This window comes from Sciurus carolinensis, chromosome 7, assembly GCF_902686445.1.
Source record: "Sciurus carolinensis chromosome 7, mSciCar1.2, whole genome shotgun sequence".
In the NCBI taxonomy this organism is placed as follows: domain Eukaryota; kingdom Metazoa; phylum Chordata; class Mammalia; order Rodentia; family Sciuridae; genus Sciurus; species Sciurus carolinensis.
This window is the reverse complement of record NC_062219.1, coordinates 146152023-146174116: the sequence shown is the minus strand read 5'-3', so window position 1 is coordinate 146174116 and position 22094 is coordinate 146152023. Positions and strand designations below refer to the sequence as shown.

General features: G+C 39.2%; 1 protein-coding gene across 4 annotated transcripts in view; it reads left to right on the top strand.

Moving 5' to 3' along the window:
• Dtnbp1 (dystrobrevin binding protein 1) overlaps positions 1-22094 on the top strand; it is a 125471-nt gene that overhangs the window by 24712 nt on the left and 78665 nt on the right. For all 4 annotated transcript variants that reach the window (XM_047559311.1, XM_047559312.1, XM_047559314.1 and 1 more), the window contains one exon: positions 8134-8266. In XM_047559311.1, the coding sequence (XP_047415267.1) occupies positions 8134-8266 (133 nt within the window). The remainder of the gene's footprint in view (positions 1-8133; positions 8267-22094) is intronic.

The following is a 22094-nucleotide window of genomic DNA, read 5'->3' as shown; positions in this document are numbered from 1 at the left end:
AGGATTCTTTGAGGTACTTTTCTGGACAGATAATCCACTTCTAAATAAATTTGAAACATTTATCCCCTAGTCTATGTATAACTTATTTTGAGCCCTTTTTGGTGAGTTAGTTCAGTTTGCTTAGAAGATACATCTGATATCTAGATGATTGGTTTTTATATATGTTGCCAATGAAGTTATTCATTGAGATACATGCTGCCTTCAGAGTTCACTGCTGTTAGTTGCCTGATATTTCTACTTAATATCAATGACTAACTGAGCAAGTTTAGAAAGTCAAAGCTTGGAATCCCGAGGCCTAATGTTCATGACCCAGAATAAGCTCAGAGAGATGTTTTGAAATTATGAAACTTAGCTTATCAACTTAAACTCCATGAAGTCACTGCTGCTGTTACAACAGGAAAACATTATGAAACCAAGTTTTGTGGGACATGTTTTATAAGCACCTGTATCATTAATGAACTTTATGAATTATTTTTAAACATTATTATTATTATTTTTATTTTGGTACTGGGTATTGAACCTAGGGCCTTGTGCTGAGCTACAACCCAAGCCCTATGCATAATTTTTAGATATTAGAAGTACTTAGTGTTTGAAACTTTTATTCTTTCTTTTATAGTCTCAAAATATCTCCTATCATCACCTAAATATCATGACATAACATCACAAGTGTTAAATAGTCGAACAACAGAAGAAATTAACTAGGGAGGAAATAGTAACTGACTTTCACTTTAAATTTTTCACCCTCCCATCAGATCTAATACTGTATCTCTTCAGTCTCTCCATTTTCCTGCTACTTACCTCTTATTGGTCTTGCCTTTGTCACTGGAGGGGCTGCCCTTATTAAAGAGTAAGAGTTTATGTGAGTTTAGATTTTGATGATGCTTTTAGCTGTGCTGCTCTGTGGCCTAATAAATATGACTCCTGGTTACCTGCCCCCTTAGGAATTGTTAAGTAACAACAGCTAATCCACTCCTATTGATTTTTCATGGGATGTGATCCAGCTAGCTTAAAAAAAGCCTGTTTAATTGATAGTTACTGGTAAACCTTGTCATTTAAGAAAAAATGAGAAGAGTGTACTGGAAATTGGAAAAAAAAATATGAACTCTCAGATCTGAGATTCTCAATTCTACAACTTCCTAACTGTAAGACCCATGCAGTTTTCTTAACTGCATAACTTTTAGTTTCCTTGTCTGCAAAATGAGGCTCAGAGTACAGTCGACCCTTTTAATCTATTGGTTCCTCATCTGCACAATTTACCAACTGCAGAGAGAAAATATTCATTAAAAAATTGTGTGTATATTGAATGTGTATAGTCACTTTTCCTTGTCATTATTCCCTAGATGATAATTTAACAACTGTTGACATTGCATTTTTTCATCATATTAGGTAATATAAATTGTCTAGAGTTGATTTAAAGTATATTGGAGGTGATGTGTGGGTTATATACTACACCGTTTAGTATGGGGGACTTGAGCATCCAAGAACTTTCTTATCCTCAGGAGTCCTGGAACCAGTCCCCCAAGGATACTGAAGGACAACTGTATTTGCCTTACAGTGTAGTTGGAGGATTCAATGGAATGACAAACTTTAAGTGTTTACTTAGCACAGCACCTGCCTGGTATGTATGAGGCATCTGCTGAGGACCAGGCACTATTTATAGGACCTGGGGATACAGCAGGGAACAAGGTGGGGTATCTGCCATCAGGATGCTGACATGCAAGTGGGAGTCCTTCTAGTGTTTGTGAATTTACAAACCCATGTTTCTATGATAGAAGGGTTGGGTAGATAAAATATAAAACTTATAAAATTTATAAAATTTAGCTTGTGCAGAACAGGTTAGAATGCAAAACCACTACATGAAATGTAGTAAAATTGAAAGATAGCATGTAAGAATAAAATGAAATATTTAATCCAGATTCTATACTCTGCACTCTTACTTATTCTGTGAAGTAACCACAGAGCGCACTTTATCACAAAGCTGGGAAAATACATTTGTCAGGTGCTGTATATATTGAATGATCTTCAGTTTCCACTAGAGGGTAGTCTAATCCTATTCCTTTATTAAAGTTTAGTCCATCAAGGCCTTGTCTGAATTTTCTGTTAATTCTGTGTGATCTATTTTATGATTGTTCCTTATCTAGAACAGAATATTCTGTTCTTAGATAACAGTGATGTCAGAGAATGGCAGCCATATACTGACTTTGTATCTTTCTTTTGATCTGACCTAACCATTTTGCTTTCTTCTGTGCAGAATTTGAGAGGGTATCTCTTGGTGAGACCATCACAGCTGTTAGTGTTTCATGAACTAGGTAATCTTATTGTCCAGGTTACTTTCTATAATTAGACCCTTCAAAAGGTACACTAACTCTTTAGACACTTTTTAGTCTACTACAGATATCTCATTTGTTCCATAATAGCTTTTACAAGTTAATGCAACTCTTTAAGTTTCCTTATTAACATACCATCATTACCTTATTACTTTAGTACATGAAAGTGTAATGTAAGTATTTGAAGAGTCTTGCCATCTTTTAATACCTGGCCTCTCTGATCTATAGGTTTATAGCCAAGGAAAATTTCTTTGTTCTATGAGGGTAATTATTTTGTTAGAAAAGAACTCATTACATGTGAAATAATTAATTTTAGTGTGCTACTTCATTCTTCATTTATCAGTGGCTATGCTACAGATAATATATATTTGAAACAAATGGCACAAAGAAAAATTCCAAGCAGAATTGCTCTTCCTTTGGGACAGTCTTTTCACCAAGATTTGTGGAGCTCTTTCCTGCACAGCTGTCAGGCGTTCCCAAATGACTTTTCACCATAAAATTCACCTGTCTTCTCCACTAATCGCTAAATGAGACATATGCTGTTATTACAGTAAGCCAAATGGAGAGGCTTGAGCCCCTTGTAAAGGTGCATTTGTGTCCGTGGAGGACTGCTAGTGTTCTGTGTACCTGCATTCCAGGTTGGTTACCCAATGTACTCATCTGTGCAACTAGTTTTATAACAAAATGAGTAGACTGTGATAGGGAAATTAAATTTCTGCCAATTTAATATAAAATATTTATATGCATTTGTAATAATGTAAAATGTTTTAAAATGTTTTAATATAAAAAGGGATGAAGATTTCTAAGTATAATTCTTCTGTTTTATTACTGATTTCAAGCTTGTTAAAAGTTAAAACGGAGCCAGGCATGGTGGCACATGCATGTAATCCGAGCAACTCTAGAGGCTGAAGCAGAAGGATTCCAAGTTCAAGACTAGCCTCAACAACTTAGTGAAACCCTCAGTGACTTAGTGAGACCCTATCTCAAAGTAAAAAAATAAAAAGGGCTGGAGATGTGGCTCAGTGGTAATTTCCTCCAGGTTCAATCCCTAGTACTACTACTACTACTACTACTACTAATAGTAATAGTAATAATTAAAATGGTCAGTGGCTCATGCCTATAATCCCCAGCTATTTGGGAAACTGAGGCAGGAGGATTGCAAGTTTGAGGCCAAGCTCAGCAACTTAGTGAGACTGTGTCTCAAAATAAAAATTAAAAGAACTGGAGATGTAGCTCAGTGGTAGCGTGCTTTCCAAATCTGTGCAAGGCCCTGGGTTCAATCTCCATTACTGCAAAAAATTTAAAAATAAAAAAAAGTATCATTATGTTGTTTAACGTTTTCTAAGTTTTCTATTTGATTTAATCTTTTAGCATAAACTCTTAATATTTAAATGAGATAAGCATTAATCATAGATTTGTTTTCTTGGCTTTTTATATTGTGGAGTAATATTATCACTGTCACCAGAGATGATTCTTTATTGAATTCAACAGACTAGGTACAAGAGAGATGAGAGCACAGCCTTCACCCTTGAGACCTTTACTGAGTCTTGAGAGAGAGGAGCACCCACCCAGGGTTGTGGTGTCAGTCCTGTGTGGGGGTCAGAGGTCATGGAAGCAGAGCAGGAAGCAGTTCCTTGGACTGAAAACAGGGCAGACCTAGACTTCAGGAGACAGAAAGGGGTTACTGGGGGCAGGGGGGGATTGGGAGTAAGCTGAGGTACTTGGGTAGCAGGTGTGTGCAGGGCTCTTCAGGGAATGGTGAGTTTTGCTGTGAGGTCGACCATGTGAAGAAGAGTGTGCCAAGATTTTAATAGTAGGTTGTAACCTGAGGATGGTAGATCCCTGAATGCTAAGTTACAGGCTTCAGCGTGGTTCTGAACCACTTAAGAGTCTTTGAAGCTTTTCAAACTTAAATATGAATTTGGTGGTAGCTGTAAAGTCACCACTTGCTACCCGGAGCATCTTTAAATATGCCATTCAACACAAGAACATGGTGCTATCAGCCTATTCAGAAGGGTGTGCCTTTCTCATTAGGAGTTCCAGGTTGGTACTAAACCATCACATGTTTTCACCTGGTCCCCATGTTATTAACAGGAGAGTGACTGGGACAACAAGTACAGTTTGTACCTAGCACAGAATTCTACTCATGAGAAATTAATTGGCCTGCCTAAGGATAAACTTCATTTGAGTTCCTAGCCTCATTAGCTCTCTAGTCAGCCAACAGAGCTAGAATCTAAATAGAAATTGCCATCTGTCCAAATAAAAATTTAAAAACTAAAAAGAACGTATACATTTTCCAATATATAGTTATTATTGACTCTATCCCCCCCCCCTTTTTTTTTTGGACCAGGGATTAAACCCAGGGTCACTTAACCACTGAGCCACATCCCCAGCCCTTTTTATGTTTTATTTTGAGACAGGGTCTTATAAGCTGCTTAGAACCTCACTAAGTTGCTGAGGCTGGCTTTGAACTTGCAGTACTCCTGCTTCAGCCTTCCAAATCTCTGGGATTATAGGTGGGAGCCACCATACCCAGCAGTTATTCACTCCCATTTTTATTTTCTATTTTTAAAAGTCATTTGAGGCTTAAGGATATAACTTAGTAATAGAGCACTTGCCTAGTATGAACGAGGGCCTGGGTTCAATCCCCACTTTTGCAAGAAAAATCATTTGAAATTTAATTCCCCTTATTTACAGGGGATCTTAAGTCTAAGAACATAGCCTAGAGTATAATTCATAGTATGTGATTTTATTAATGTTGATGATATTTTGATCTCTTAGATCCATTCATCTTTTTACATCATGATTATTACTGGTCAACAAAGGTACTAGTTTTAAATTACTTTTATAAAACTTAACTGATCTTCATAAAAAGTTTCCTACCTACATTTTTTATATTTATCCATTAAGTAAATTATTAACTGTCAAGTACCCAAGTTTAGGTATTTTGAATCATAATCTTTTAGACAACTTTGCAAGATATGTATTGTTACTCTTCTGTTTTAGTCAGCTTTTGTATTGCCATGACCAAAATACCCAATAAGAACAACTTAGAGGAGGAAAAGTTTACTTGAGGCTCATGGTTTCAGAGGTCTCAGTCCTCTGAGAGCTGACTCCATTGCCCTGGACCCAAAGTGGCAGCCCATCATGGGGTAAGGGCATGGCAGAGGGAGGCCGCTCCCCTCATGGCACCCAGGCAGAAGGACCACGGGAAGATGCACCCTTCCACAGCACACCCCCAGTGACCCGTCCTCTCTTGCCCCACCTGACTTCATTTAACCACCCAGTCAGGCCATTCAGTCTAGGATGGACTGAATATGTTCTAAATCGCATAATCATTTTGCCACTGAATATTTCTGCATTATCAGGAGCTTTTTACATTCCAAACCATAGCACACCTTCTTTGCACAGATGAGGTAAAGCATTGCTGCTCACGTGTGAAGGGCAGAGCTGGGTTTCTATGCTTGTACTTTACAGCTTGGCTCTGAACCTGGTCTTCCCTGTGCTAAGGCTACATGTGTGATACCAAGGGATCAAGTCTCTTGGATTCCAGTGTAATTCTAGTTCATGTCACTAATCAAAGTGAAACCTCCCTTTAAATAACTCTGTTAGCTATGATAGCCTTTTGTATGTTTTAAGACCCTGTCAAACTAGCTACTGTAGAATGAACTGAGTATTGCTTTTTTGGCCTAGTAGTACTAGCACCCAGGCTGTCTCCTAGTAATTTTTTCATTTATTAAAATACAAAATAATGTAAATGTCAATTAATATAACATGATTTCCCCCCCCCCATAAATTCCTTATGTACCTTCATAGCATTCTTAAAAATCTTAAGAGATAATTATTCACTGATTAAAATTTAGATTTTACAGCTGGGCTTGGTGGCACACACCTGTAATCCCAGTGGCTCAGAAGGCTGAGGCAGGAGGATCACAAGTTCAAAGCCAGCCTCAGCAACTTAGGAAAGCCCTAGGTAACTTAGTGTGAAACCCTATCTCAAAATAAAAAATAAAAAGGACTGGGGATGTGACTCAGTAGTTAAGCACCCCTCAACTTAATCCCTGGTACAAAAAATTGGATTTTTACGAATTATTTCATGCATTTTCCCATGCATTTGTTGTTTTATGTAGCCCCTGGTGATAGATTCAAAACCATTGTGAAATGTTGTTATCGGCCTTTTCCAGACTTACCAGTGGTCTGCAGTGGTGCAGTGATGTGATAGGTCATCACCTAAGATGTCTTTGAACAGATCTGCTCATCTACTTCTTGTCACATTTTCATTTTCAGAAAAATTTTGTTTTCTCCCAAAGCCCATATCATTACTTCTTCAGCCTTACCAAATAGAAGAGGGAGTTTTTATAAGTCCAGATATTTAGTGTAGTTAAAATTTAGGATATGTGAATGCTTCTGGATTTAATAGATCTTTGGATCAAACAAAGGTTAATTAAAATCAGAAAAAAATCTTGCATCTTAACAAACCTAGAATTGCAAGGTGAAATTTGAGGAGTTTACCTAGATGTCACAAATCTAGTCTAGAAAGTCCTATGAAAATCTGGTAGATCAGCAAAGGACTCTATCATAGCTCTTCAGTGAGCCCAAGCCTGGAAGGCACACAGGCATCCTGCCTCTGCTCTGTCAGTTTCCTCCTGGGGAGTCTTCACTGGCTAAGCTTTTCCTCCCCCTCACCTGTGTTAAATGCCACTCCTTTGAGCTCCTGCCTGTGCTGCACAGGAACGTGTCCCCCCTCTGCTGCAGGCAGCCCCAGCACCAGGCCTGCTCCTCCATCTTTGTATCTCAGTGACTGGTGCATGTCTGTGAGTGCTCAGTTAATGGTTGTGAGGCTGGTTGAGTTCTAAAGTCTTTGCCCTCTGCAGCCTTTCTGTTGTATGAGAACCCAGCCAGCCCTTGCTCTCCGCTTGTGAAGTTGGCTTACATAGCATCCTGTCCACTAGAAATCATTGCAGGTTATGAGGAATTCAGTTTGTATTCCAGCTACCTTTCCCCTTGCTGTGTGACTTTGAGTAAGGCACTGAATTAGTTTCCCTAGGCTTTGCTCTTGAATCTTTTCAGTGACAAGTTTAACCAGATGATCTCCATGTTCCAATAAAGCTGCAAAGCGGTGTGGTCTGCAGGCAGAGTAGCATAGGGAAAGACGAGTCAGCTGGCAGGTGGAACTGAGACCCTCCCCAGCCAAGCACTGATTCACCCAGAAACCTGTGTTTACCAAGTGTTTGTACATATCGCCGTGCCTTGGAGATTTTATGTATATGATATGCCAGGGGCAAAACAATGCTGAAGTAACTTGGAATTATAGAGATTAAAGTATGTTGGTATAATTAGTGGTAATTATATTTTGCTATATTCTCATATGAAAATGGTTATTTCCTTGTGGCATACAAGATCATTAGGATATAACATTGAACTAATCGAGATATTCCATATCTTCATCATCCTGGTTAATGAAATATTTTGGAAAGCTACATCTTGAAAATGTTTGCAATATACTCAGAAAAGATCATTTGAAATATGTTTTAATGTTGGTCAGTGTTGGCTGAGGAGATAGCTCAGTCGGTAGAGTGCTTGCCTTGTAAGCACAAGGCCCTGAGTTCGATCCCCAGCACCAAGAAAAAAAAAAAAAAAAAAAAAAAAAAGAAAGAATGTTGGTCAGTGTTGCTTCAAAAAAATTAAATAGAGAATAGTAAACAAGTGCAAAACAATATCAAAAATTTAAACTTTAACCTTTTTGACACTTTTTCAAGAATTCTGACTCTTGGCTTTTGTTCCTTTTTATCTTACATACTTTCAGCTCACTTAGAAGCTAGCTTCGAGGAGGTGGAAAACCACCTGCTGCATCTGGAGGACTTGTGTGGGCAGTATGAGCTAGAAAGGTACAAACATATGCAGTCCCAGCACCTGGAGAATTACAAGAAAAGTAAGAGGTGAGTTTGAAAAATTTGCCACAGTATTCATTTTCAGTCTCAAAGTTTTCCACACTGCTTCACATGCTATTCTTTATCGGTGCACACTGACAGAAGATGTGTAAAGCTCATTCATAGATCAGTTTTCCAAAATTTTTTTTTTTTCAAACCACCATCAATTGCCATTTTGTGGAGATGAGTTCTGAAAGGCTCAGGATAGGTAAAACATGTGTCTGCAGTGTGGAGCTGGAGGAGAAAAGAGCGAAGGACAGTTTTCAACAACATAGGAGCCCTGGCCTCTTTCCCTCCAGTAGCAAGTGGCTGAGCTGCTATCTCCTTCCTTCCTTGTCCTCAAGTTAGTAGAGCAGAGGAAGGAACCTGAGCACAGGCCATGGAGAGGGACTGGCTGGTTCTGAACCTTGCTGTCACATTCTAGCTGTGAAGCCATAGGCAAATTAATCTCCCTAGACAACACCTGATTTGTAATGCAGATAATAATGTATCTATCTCATAGAGTTGTGCAGATTAAGTGAGGGAATGGTTATCAAATTCAGTTAGAGCTCTGAATTAGTTATAGTGATTATTATCACCAGGCCGACCGGAAGTGGCAATGAAGGAGAAATCTGAGGGTCACAGCCTGCTAAGTCAACTGTTGCATCCTAGGCCCACAGTGGCCATCTCAGACAGGGCTGGAAGGTGCAGAGTGGTGTTCTCTACAGTCCTTGGGGAGGTCCATCTGTGGTGCTGGTGAGAGGGCACAAGACTGGCTGTTGTATTTGCTGAGCACAGCAGGAATTAAAGCTGTAAGGGGGCATTTCAAGGGGAAAAAACAGTCATGGGATTGGGTCTGACAGGTTGAAAAATAGACTTGGTGGAAGAAGATGGAAACATAGGTTGAATAGAGTGCATTGTTGGACTTAAGATGATTAAGTTGAGTGGTTCTGGGACTAACAGGTGGCAGGGAGGAATTGGGTTGCTGATGTAAACAGAAAGCACTGCTCATTGACAAAAAAGGTTTTAACAAAATAGCAAAAACCTAATGTGTGAAGGCAGTGGATTATCACATTGCAGTTAAAGTTTTCTAGAATGATGTCAAGGGACATGGTAGAGGAGAAAACAGTGATTCTGTGTTGGAGTTCTCATCAGGTCCATGTGTCCTTAGGGATGTATCTTAAATGTTAATGAACTGAAAGAATTATCTGGGAAGAGGGTTTAAAATGCAGACTCCTGGACTCCGTTATTAGAGAGCCAAATTCAAAGTTCATTCATATATGGTATTGCTGAAAGTAAACTTTCCAGGGGATTCTGATATGGGTGGTCGAGGGACCCCATTTGGAGAGTGTTGGGCAGGGTGTGCAAGCTCCCTTCAGAGGAGCAGTGGGTTCTGGGTCAAATGACTGTACAAGTGTGTATGTATTTGAATCCTTCTGGAGGTGGTTTCTATAAATTTCATTTTGCCCACAGAGACTACAAGAGGAAGGTATATGGCAGTATTAAGAATTGGTCCTCATAGGGGAAGGACTTTTGAGTGAATTGGTCCTCATAGGGGAAGGACTTTTGAGTGAATGACTAAAGAGGATTTCCATACTCATGGGTAACAAGGGAGAAGGGTAGCAGAGATATGGTGGTTAGGCTAGTCTCCTATTAGCCAAGGTAGGGAAATATTTTGTTAAGAAGTTAGTCATGGAAGTAAGTTCATTTATGATGTAGTAAGAATTCCAAGGAACATGGCAGGAAGGCTTGGATTTATTTATTTATTTATTTTGCAGTTCTGGAATTTGAACTCAGGGCCTTATACATGCTAGGCAAATGCTCTACCACTGAGCTATATCCTTAGCTTGTTTTTTTTTATTTTATTTTATATTATGTTATTTTATATCATGCTATGTTATGTTATATTTTGAGACAGGATCTCTTTAAGTTACCCAGGTTAACCTCCCCTTAATATTCTACCTCAGTTTCCTAAGTAGCTAGGATTACAGGTATGTACCACTATACCTGCTTTGGCATAGAATTTTGAATGAAAATTTGACAGGAGGTTTGACAGTCTGAATATACGTCATGTGACCCTAGAGTGTGATCATCCGTAAAATGGAGATGATAATGGTACTTTATAGGGTTGCTTTAGGATTCAGTTAGCAAAGTGCTTAGAATGGTACCTGGCGTTTGCTAAGTGCTCTGCCAGAGCTAGGTAGCATCAGCTAACTTACATTGTTAAGTGTATAAGTAGATGGGTATTCCATTTTTAAAAATACCCATTATGTTTTTTAGCTGTGGGAATTTAAGAAGTACATGAATATTGTGATTTTTCCATTGATATGAGTTGAAGTTTGATTGTTTGAAACATAGTATATGACACTTTTAACTTTTATAGGTTAAGAAGATTAAATAAAAAGGAAAGCAATAAGATTTGGAGTTAGGAGACTAGGTGTGATGGTATGTTCCTGTAGTCCCACCTACTCGAGTGGCTGAGGTAGGAGGATTTCAAGTTCAGGGCCAACCTGGGCAACTTTGGGAGATGCTGTTTCAAAAATAGAAATAAAATAAATGAGGAAGGAGGGAATGAAAGAAGGGAAGGAGGGCGGGTGGGCCTGAGACATATCTCAATGATAGAGGCTCTGGGCTCTGTCCCCAGTACAGGATTAAAAAAAAAATATTTGGAACTATGAAATTTTAGTTGTCATGTGTTTTTTCATCCTCACCCAGTGACCTAGAAACATTTTTAATTCAGAATTGCATATTATTCAGTGAAAATTAATTTAGTATTTGGAAAAGAGCATCACCTATAATTTAAGTAAAAATCTAAATGTACTGATAATTTAATTGAAATGGTAGAGTATTTGTCTTTTTAGAGTTGCATAGTGATGGCATTGTCTTGAGTCCTCCCTGGTTCACTGGTTACTGATTCTGTGTCCTTGGGCAAGCCACTTACTGTACTTCATACCTTGTCCTGTTGTAAAACTTTGCTTAGTCTAGAAATTCTTGGCTAACATTTTAAAGACTTCTAAAAGACTGTGTCTTTTTAATGAACTCAGATGTGATAGATTGCTGATAGTGCTGTTACTCGGAAACATGTAAGAAAAATAGTGTGCTAATTGGTAACTACCAGTTTATAATCAGTAACTGAACTCTAGTAAATAATGGTAGTATTTCATACTCTGATAAATTGAAATTTTAAAATTACTTTGTTTCTCAGTGATAGCATGAAATCAGTGTAGAATGTTACACAGTTTTTAAACCTAAGAATCTTGATGAAATGTTTCAAGGGTAAGAAATTAATGCTTTGTCTAAGACTTCATCTGAGAAAATTTATATATATAGATACTCATTTAATACACATAAAATAAATAGAAATGTCAGTGCATTTTGCATCTGTCTAATAAGACATTGGACTTGTGATATAAATTTGTCATATTTTATCCTGAGGCGACTATTACTGATTCAGTTCAAAACTATTTAAAAAAAAAAAAACAGCTCAGTAGCACCTGCCTGTGAGCCCAGCAACTTGGGAGGCTGAGGCAGAAGGGTCGTAAGTTCAAGGCCAGCCCCTTAGTTAGGGAGGCTTACTTAGTTAGGGAGGCAACTTAGTTAGGGAGGCTCTGTCTCAAAATAACAAAAAGAACTGGAGATTAGCTCAGTGGTGAAGTGCCCCTGGTTCAATCCCCATATTGTAGGAAAAAAAGCAATGAAATATAATTTGGGTGGTTATGAAAGTCCTTAGAGACCTAAGCTTGAATTTCATTTCTTCCACTTTCTGCCAATTTGACTTTTACAATGTTTTGTTGTCAGTTTTCTTTTCTCTTTTTGTTTTTGGTACCAGGGATTGAACCTTGGCGCTTAACCACTGAGTCATACCCCCAGCCTTTTTGTATTTTATTTAGAGGCAGGGTCTTGCTAAGTTGCCTAGGGCCTCACTAAATTGCTGAGGCTGGCCCAGAACTTGAGATCCTCCTGTTTAGCCTCCCAAGTTACTGGGATTACAGGCACATGCAGTTGCAGCCAGCTTTTGTCAGCTTTCTTGACTGTAAAATAAAGAAATGAAAATTTCTGGCAGGATTATTGAAGAAGAGAGACCATTTTTTGAAGGGTTTTTGTCGTTGTTTTTAAGGCCCAACTAAGTGCAAACCTACTTAACACACAGAATTACTGGAAATTCTGAATAATTCTAAAAACTTCTCTAAATACAAATAATGGAAATAATAAATATGAGAAATTGCTTGCATCTATTTGTAAACTGTAATCTTTTTGAAATGCTTAGCCTATTTTATTCAATAGGTAAAAAGATGAAGGATCTTTTTAAAAGAAATTTTTTAGAATCAATTTATTTAGTCTATTTATATGACTGAGTAATAATTGGTTATAGTATAAATATTTGGGGTACAACAGTGAGAGAGTTGAACAATTTTATTCAGGCAAGTATCTTTTTAAATGAATCACATAGAACCTTTACTATTCAGAAATATTTTATTCACATTTTAAGCTCCTCCTTGTTCACTTTTATTCAATACTGAGGTATCAAAATGGGATATAGATGAAGGCTAGTGTAATTACACCAAAATAGTTTCATTGATACAGAACTTCTATTTAATATGATTGAATAATCATTTACCGTCACTGAAAACTCACTAAAATGATGCCAAATTAAAAGTTATAATTCAAAAGAACAAGAAGATGGAAGGGGAAATAACAGTAGAACAAAGGATACATCGGCCTTTTGGAAGATGGGAAGTGGGTGGGCGGCCCGCAGAGCAGAGCAGGTTGAACCTGAGCTGAGACCTACATGCCTGTAGAGTGGCTTGGACATAAGTGAGCTGGATGCATCTCAGAATTCTTGGAAGGCTTAGCAGTGGACAGCATGTAGAACCTTGAAAGATGAGGTGTGCTGAAAGCAGGGGCAGTGGCTGACAGTACATGTGTGGGGGAGTGTGGTTGCTGGTCCTCTGCTCAGCCAGATGATTACCCCCACCTGAGCTCCTCAGGCTACAGGGAAGCTCTGAGCATGGAGACACACTCCAGGCAGGTAGAGCCCAACAGTGTGAACTGGGGAGGAAAGGGGAGTCTGCTTGTTAATCAGACCCTTTAGGCCTCTTTCCCTGCTGGCTACTGGAACTCTGGCAGCCAGATAAACATCCCCATGTAGAAGATTGAAGGGTTCATCTGAGAAACCAACCAGCTCAGGAGAAGAAACTTTCAAGTGTGAACATTTAGGGGGAACTCTGATGACAACAGAGTCTGCATGCTTATACTCTGACAAGCTCCACACTTCTGAGCGTGACTGCTCATCAACTTGAATGGACAGCTAAGAAATAATGTTCAATTGAGGATAGCTTACAAAATGAAAGGAACCAATATAAAGGCAAATAACCTAGTAATATTTAAAACAAAACAAAACAAAAAAACAAATAAGAACAAGAGACTAAGAGAAGTTTTTTTTTTTTTTTTTTTTTTTTTTTTTTTTTTTTTGCAGTACTGGGGATCATGCACAAGCCCTGGTGCATGCAAGGCCAGTATACCACTGAGCTAAGTTCAGAAAGACTCAAAAAGGATGTACTTTGGGTACTTATTTTTTTGTTTTTTTATTTTATTTTATTTTTTTGCGGTGCTGGGGATCGAACCCAGGGCCTTGTGCTTACAAGGCAAGCACTCTACTGACTGAGCTATCTTCCCAGCCTGGTACATATTTTTGTAAAGTTTTTTTGCATTTCAAATAAAGATGACTGGAAACATGACTCAGTGATAGAGCACTTGTATAGCATGCTTGAGGTTCCATCCCCAGCAGTGGGGAAAAAAAGGTTTTATGCTGAGAGTCAGTAATCAAAGGAGCAGCAGCTTTCAGCAGCAGTAATGAAAGTAGGAAATGTTTTTTACTTAGAGTATTTACTTAGCAATTTTATTTTCTTTTGTACTGGGGATTGAACCTAGGGGCACTTAACCACTGAGCCATATCCCCAGTCCTTTTTATATTTTATTTTGAGACCGGGTCTCACTGAGTTGCTTAGGGCCTTGCTAAGTTGCTGAGGCTGGCTTTGGACTCTGAATCCTCCTGCTTTAGCCTCCCAAGCTGCTGGGATTACAGGTGTGTGCCACTACGCCCAACTTTACTTAACTAAATCTTCATTAAGTATGAGGAAATATGGTCATTTTCAGGTGTAGAATGATTCCAGTTTAGCTCATGTGAAACTGTGCTTAGGAAACTACTAGAGAGTAAGCTCACAGACAGCATAGTAAACCAGGAAGGAGGAAGATCAGACACAGAGGAGAGATGAGCCCTAAGAGAAGCAGAGGGGACTTCCCAGATGCTGGTGACAAGAAACCTCAGCAGGCTGGGCGGGTGATGCAGAGTGGAGCCCTCAGTTGCCAAAAGCAGTGTTTCCAAGAGGAGAGAATGACACCAATGGGTCCACATGCTGCTGTGTTGAGAAGAGTTTTGTAAGCTCCCGTGAGAGTTCAATGGTTATTTAGTAATAGGTATGTTTTTAAAAACTAAGCAAACAACAATTGGAAATATCAGCTCTAAAGGAAAACAGAATTTTATAAGCAAGGGAATGAAGCGCACTTGACTCCTTTGTAGGCAGTGTTCGTGTGATGTAAGGCAGGATTGCAACTTTCTGGGAGCTGGGAGAGGGAACATGTTTGTACTGAGAGGCAGGAGGCGTGTGGAAAGCTAATTCTCATCTTACATAGCAGAAAATCTGCAGCATTTAAAATGGGGGGGTTGTCAATGTTGGGATATTATTTAGAAATCATAGACATACATACCAGATGAAAAGTCTGAAAGACTTGAATGTGGCTGCTTGTGAAAAGCTGAACAGATAGGTAGAGAGTGGGGCAGCTGCCAGTCTTCATGAGAATAATGAAGCCCTCGTGGCTACTATTTGACTGAAGGAATGCACATGTACTATAAACATACAAATCAAATTCAAATTTTTTATTCCTTGAAGTGTTTTACATGAAATATTAGGCTGAAGATAGCCACCGTAAGACATTTTGTGATCAAGGAAGTTCCAGAATCACTTTGTCCTGTGTTCGCCTCACAGAGCTTTGCAGTGTGTGTTAGTGTATTAAGGTTTTGAGAATTCCTGTAGTATAGACATTTATTTGACTCAGTATTTCACAACTCACTGACTCACAGAAAAAATCTGTATGTAACACCTATTAAAATTTGGCAACTTAGTGTTCTTTGTAGCACCTTTTGAGAAATTTTTAAATACTAATAGCAAAAACTAAAACTTTTAATTTTCTGATGCACAAGGAATTTCTTTAAAAACAAACATCCCTTCTTTTTAACAAGATGCTGAACAAGCTAAACTAATGATTTTCCTTGTCTTTCTCTGAGGAAAGTAATACATAATATAAAAGGTTGGAGAAATGTGTGTATGCATGTGGCATGCTTTAGAAAACAACAATATCTGCATAGCCTATAGCTTTCCAGAAAGTCTAGGACAGACATTGGTGTAGGGAGGTGGGATGGCTTCTCATGCGCCTCTGGTGCTGACAGTTCCTACTGTGGTGGCTGTGCATCTTCTCATTCAGCTTCCACGAGGGCTCGGGGTTGGAGTTGAGAAAGAAGTTGAGTTGCATGTAATCATCTGCTACTTGGGCCCAGCATCAGAGCCAGGGTCTCAGACCCTCCCAACTTGTCCTCTTGATATTGGAGCGGAAGCAAACTGAGTCAGATCCAGATGTTGATACCAGTGTGTCTAAGCTGAGAATGGATAGGTGATTTGTTTATATGCATTTAATGGGCATTCCCAGCTTGGAATAAATTCCTGCCTTTCTTAAAGCAGGGTACCAAAGCAGAAGTGAACCCATTCCTAACAAAAACTTATTGGGCTTATTGCAGCCACAGTTCTCATAGTGGGCAAAGGAAACAAACCTCACTTTAGGAAACTTATGGAGGTGAGTCTCATAGCTCTTATCTACCCTTGAGAAACATTTGAATAGATGGTTTACAAGTGTTTGTGCAGTGAATAAGAGCATCCTTCCCCAGCCGATTATCTGATGAAAGAGACAAATAAGGAACTGTGTGATTTTGGTGGGGAAATACCCATAGACCGCATCTCTAATAACTGCATGTAAGATGACATTCCTATTAATGATCCCTTTATGGACAGGAGTAGACTGCTACCTTGATAGCTAACAAAATGTCCTCTAGTAGATGAACTATGGCTATAGGTTGAAGACACATACTGATGTCAATAGCTAAGTTGGGAGCTAGTTCCAAAATTGCATGTACAGCCCTGTGGGTCTAACTCATAGGTCCTGTGCAGATGCTTCTGTAATCAATAGGACATATTTTTCATAAAGTAAAAATAGTTAATATTTAGTATATGAGCAAAATACAGAACTTAAAACCATTTATCTGGTTTTGTCTAGCTAGCAGTTGGAAAAATGGGCCTGGGATTTGAAGAGCAGCTTGCATTCTTAGTTATGGGTCAACACAGACAAAATATATATATGTATATATGTGTGTGTGTGTATTTTACATATATACAAATTATAATTTCAGATAATAAGGTACACTTTGAAGAAAACAAAATGGACTAATGTGATAGTGGTGGTGGGGCTCTTTAGGGTGAGCAGAGAAGGCTGTTGTGAAAAGGTGGTGAAAACTGAGCCATCTCCTGAGGACTAGGCTCACACAGTTCTAGGCAGAAGGAACAGGAGGTGCACAGGCTGAGTCAAGAGCAATAGGCAAGTTTTCGAGAATGCAGAAAGAGAACTGAAGAGAAATCAGACTCTGTGTCTTCTCAATTGTTAATCAATTAACACTATAATCGAGGGAATGTTTATTGAAATTCTCTAACAATAATTAGTTATACTTAAAATCATACATGTGTGTAATAATTAAAATATTTATTTCCAAATTTCTAGAACATTTACCTTTTCCCCTTCAGTACACAGTATATCATCAGAATTTCTACAAAAATAGCTACTTCTTGAACAAAATATCAGTGATTTTAGCAGTTCTAGTTAATTATAAATGACTCATTATACATCTTCTGGTGACTTGAAGTCTGTCCAAGGGCAGGAACATTTTTCACTGCTGTATGTGGACTTCTAAATTGGAATGTCTCTTAGAAGCTCCCTCCTGAGCATCGGTCCCTGCTTCTTGATGAGACTGAGCTCTTGTGCATATTTTGAGAGAGTGAGCATTCCTTTTATTTTCTGTTTATAGCTAATGGTAAATGACCATGCCCTTCTTTTTGTTTGTGTTTATTTCTTGGTAATATGTAGACTAAATTTAGAAAATCTTCAGAACAAAATATAAGAGATATCTGAGATATTGTACCATATTGGTAGTAGTATTTGACCAATCCATGTTCTAGAGGATAACCTGCAAAACTCCTGAACTTCCAGAAATGACTGTCTAGACCGACCTGGGCATGTGGTATGGCCAAAGGTATAGGTGGCACTTCCATCCCAGAAGGTAGGGGATGAAGAGGTTTGGCAGGAGTATGGCACACAGGCCTGTTGTTGAGAATGGACTGTAGGAAATGAGTGGCATTTTCCAGGGTGGAAATGGCTCTGGAACCAAAAGAGAGGGTCCAGAGCTCCTCACCCACAGGACATAGGCAGGAAGGCAGTAACCAGTACCTGAGGTTCTGCAGTGGAGTTCCTGAGACAGTGCTCTTAGTTAAAGGGAATGGACATTGAATCTGCCCAGTGTGGAGTGACAGAGACCAGATTTACTCTCCTCCCTGATAGAGTGAAAAACAAGCAATGTAAATGAGATGACACTTTTTTAAGACCCTGGGCAGAGAAGAAACGTGATGCTACTCCACTGTCAGGCAACAAGTGAGGTTAGTTCTGTGATTGCCCAGAACCCTGCCTTGGAGAGCTTCCAGGATGCAGTGGAGAGAGGGAGACTGAGGTAGAGCCTGATCGACTCTGAATTGAGGAGTCCAACCCGAGAGTCTGGGGAAACCAAGGCAGCTAGAGTTTAGCAGACACAGTACCAGTGAAGAGGGAAGTGTTCAGAGGGAGAATCCCAGAAGTCTGCAGAGGGGTCCCCTTGGATCCTCAGCAGAGCTCTGATAAAAGCATGTGAGGTAACTCCCAGAGGCAGGAGGGAAGAACATCTAAAAAGTCTAATTAAGAGTGCCTGTTCTCATCAATCAGACTAGAAAAACTTAAAATTCCTGGGTCACTGGGAAGAATACTGCAAATCCTTGCCTTAGTAGCAGCTGAAATTGGCTTGACTGAGTCCTGTTCCAGACCTCTGTAACAAATCATAAAGCAAACATTAAGAGGTTCAAACTGTTTCCATCTAAAGTAACTATCCCAAGTAAAGTAACTATCCCAAGTAAAGCTCAAGGATATTTATAGGAATACAAAAAAAAATCTAGTATCCAAAAAGATAAATCACAGTGTCTGGCATGTAATCAAAGATTACTAAACAAACATGTTGAGGAGGACAACCAATCAATCAGACTACTCAAATCTGAAACATGTACTAGAATTAGCGGCAAGGGCAGTAAAACAGCTATTGTAACTATTTCATAAGTTCAAAAAGTTGAGACAAAGTGTTTTAAAAGGCCAAAATTTATCTCTCTTCTCCATTTTCTCTTTAATTTCCCCTCCCCACTCATGCTAGACTTGAGATGATTCCCAGGTGGTTAAATGAAAATAAATTGAAATTTTTATTTTATGGTATTTATTATAATATAGTCACACTTGCTGGGCCAGTGACCTCTTACAAACAGACTAAAAGCTATGATTTTGTTCGTAAATGTGTAACCACATCTTACATTTTCTTTCAAAATTAAACCTAAGCTTATGAGTTGGCAAGGAATTGAACTAACAAAATTCTTGCTGTAATGTGTCTGTTAGAAAATAAATCTTGGCAGTTTTAGATTTTGTATGTAGTCACGAGAACAGATGTAGCTAGAATATCTAACAGTTTATTAAATCCTTGGGTTGACAGTAAATATAGTTTAGATTTTTCAAGCTTTATTTTGAGCAGTGCATATCTGTTTGCCATCAGTATTAAAAAGTCAATCCCTGACCTAATACTTTAAAAATCATGTGTTTTCTCTAATTGGCTTACAATACTATACTCCTGTCCTAAATTTTTTTCCACACTTGTGTAAATACTATTCTGTGGATTGGGATTAATAAAGGTTTTTGGTTTTAGCAGATGTGAAAACCTAAAGTGTATCTCTGAGGTGTAGAGTAGTCAAGACTGAAGATGTAGGAATTTCAAGAAAGGTTTATTGAAATTCAGCAAAATGGAAATTATCCCACATTTTTTCAAAAAGTAGTCCTTTTCCCAAAGATATCTTGGCTGTATATGATTGTATATTATAATTTACAGGGTCTGTAATAGCTTCTTTAGATCAGTTTATTAAATTTGGAATGATATTTTACATAATCCAGTTCCATTTTGGAGTCTATATTCTTTATTGGTTAATAATTTTTCAGAAGCATTAAATGAGGCTTCATGTGAACATGGCTGACCTGTGGTACTGCCCTGTGCTTGGCTCACTGATCCCGTGTTGTTGAGGTATTCCAGGTGGGACAGGCGTACTTGGTGTCCACCCTGCTGCTCCAGCATTGGTGGCAGGAACATTTTTGGGGTGCTCCCTCTCCCTGCCAAGCCCTTCCCTGGTCCTCTTTGGGCTCTGCTCTAGTGTGGGTGTAGCAACCCAGTTTTTCTGTGGCTAATCAATAGGTCACTTTGTAGTCTTTAGTTTTGGCTTAGAAAAGAGACTTTGTAATGGTTTCAAATGGCGTGAACTCATTTGCTGCAGAGAGGCTAGATACTGGATTTCAAAGAGAGGTGTTTTCCCCCAAAGTGAGCAACATTTTTCCTTTCTTTGGAAGTTTTGTGTGATGTTTATGACCCATTCTTATATTACTTCAGAGGATTGCATTATTGTTATAAAATAATATTTTCATTGAGGAAGAGAAAAAGGAAGTAATATGCAGCTCTCAAGAATCAGTGGTTAGGGGGAGATCCAAGATGGCGGACTAGAGGGAAGCTGTGTTCCTTGTCACTCTGCAACTCCGGTTTCAACAGAGGATATCTGTTTCTTGGTGAGGCAGTTTTTGCTGCTTATCGATCCCCTGCTGTTTACCCCATTTGTCTGCCGTGACGACCTGCAGTCTGCCAGCATATCAGTACCTTTTTTGAGTGCAGATTGCTCACTGTCAGGCGCCTATCATCCACCATTTGCCTGCCTCTCGCTGTCCATCGCCTGTCTTACACCTATCCATCACCCAATGCACGAGGTTCACCTCCCGATCGTCCAACAACAGTCAGCAAACTGATTTCTGACCGCCTGTGGAGCACCAGCTGCCTGCTGTTGCCTAGAAGTTCACTGTTACAGTACCTACAGGTTTGGTTACACGTGGCTGCCGCCATTTTGAGACAACAGCCAGGCCCCATAGGACCCCTGGCCAGACTGACTGAGCCCCGTCTCCAGGAGCCCTCAGCCCGACTGATCACTCCCTGCCTCTGGGACCCTCACATCAACTGACTGCTCCCTGCCGCCAGGACCCCCAGACCAACTGACTGCACCTTATCACTGGGACCCCAGACCGACTGCACCCGGCCTCCAGGATCCCGCAGCCACACCAAACACACCGAACCTCCAGGACCCCTGCCTGACCAACCACACCCCGCCTCCGGGACCTCCAGCTGACCATGTCCACACCCTGAGCTGCAGCTCCCCATTTGCCAACACATTTGGAAGCCAGAGCGGCTATCTTGGATAATCCTGGAAGCCGGAGCTCCGATCTTTAGGTGGGGCAAATTCCATCCTGAGGTGCCTGCTGTAGACTTGAAGCTCAATGTCGGGTACCTCTCATGCATCGGGCTACTGAACACTGGGAGGTTTCATTACTATATGACTGTTATACTGTAGATTTTCTTTTTTCTCCTTATTGGACAATTTTAAGTTTTTATTTCTTTACTTTCTTGCTCTCTTTTCCTTTTGTTTACCTGTTCCCTCAGAGTCTCTTTCTCCATTTTTTGCATGCTAACACCCAATTTCTTTTGATTACACTCTCACCCTTTCTATTATCTAGAACTTATGTATATTCTTTTCTTATCCCATTAACAGCCACATTCTACATCCCTCTGCATCCTCTTTGTCCTCCATTAGAAACTGCAGACCTTATTGCAAATCTGTTTGTTTTACTGAAGATAATATTTGAACTCATTCTGTTTATTATGACAATTTTGTTATTGTCCCCATAGGGGCTATTTGGTCTAGGATTGCATAGTGTCTGAATTGGGCACTGCTAATATTGATCTCCCCTCAAAGAAAGGGTTTCGAGAACCTATAGGGCCAGTATAAGCCTATACGGGGAAATCTGCAATACCCCAGATCTGCACTGCTAGAGGGGAAGATACATGAACAACATGAAAAAACAAGGGAAGAAAATTTTCCAAACAAATCTAGATTCTATATTAATAGAATCCAATGACAGTATGTTAGAAGAAATGTCAGAAAAGGACTTCAGATTATACATGATTAAGATGATTCGTGAAGCAAAGGATGAGATGAGAGAGCAAATGCAGGCAATGATTTATAATACCAGTAAGCTGAAAAGAGCAAGTGCAGGAAGCAAAAGATCATTTCAACAAAGAGATAGAGATTCTCAAAAAAAAAAAACAAACGGAAATCCTTGAAATGAAGGAGACAATAAACCAAATAAAAAATTCAATGGAAAGCATCACCAAAAGACTAGAACACTTGGAAGACAGAACCTCAGACAATGAAGACAAAATATTTAATCTTGAAAATAAAGTTTCCCAAACAGAGAAGATGGTAAGAAATCATGAACAGAATCTCTAAGAACTATGGGACATCATGAAAAGACCAAACTTAAGAATTATTGG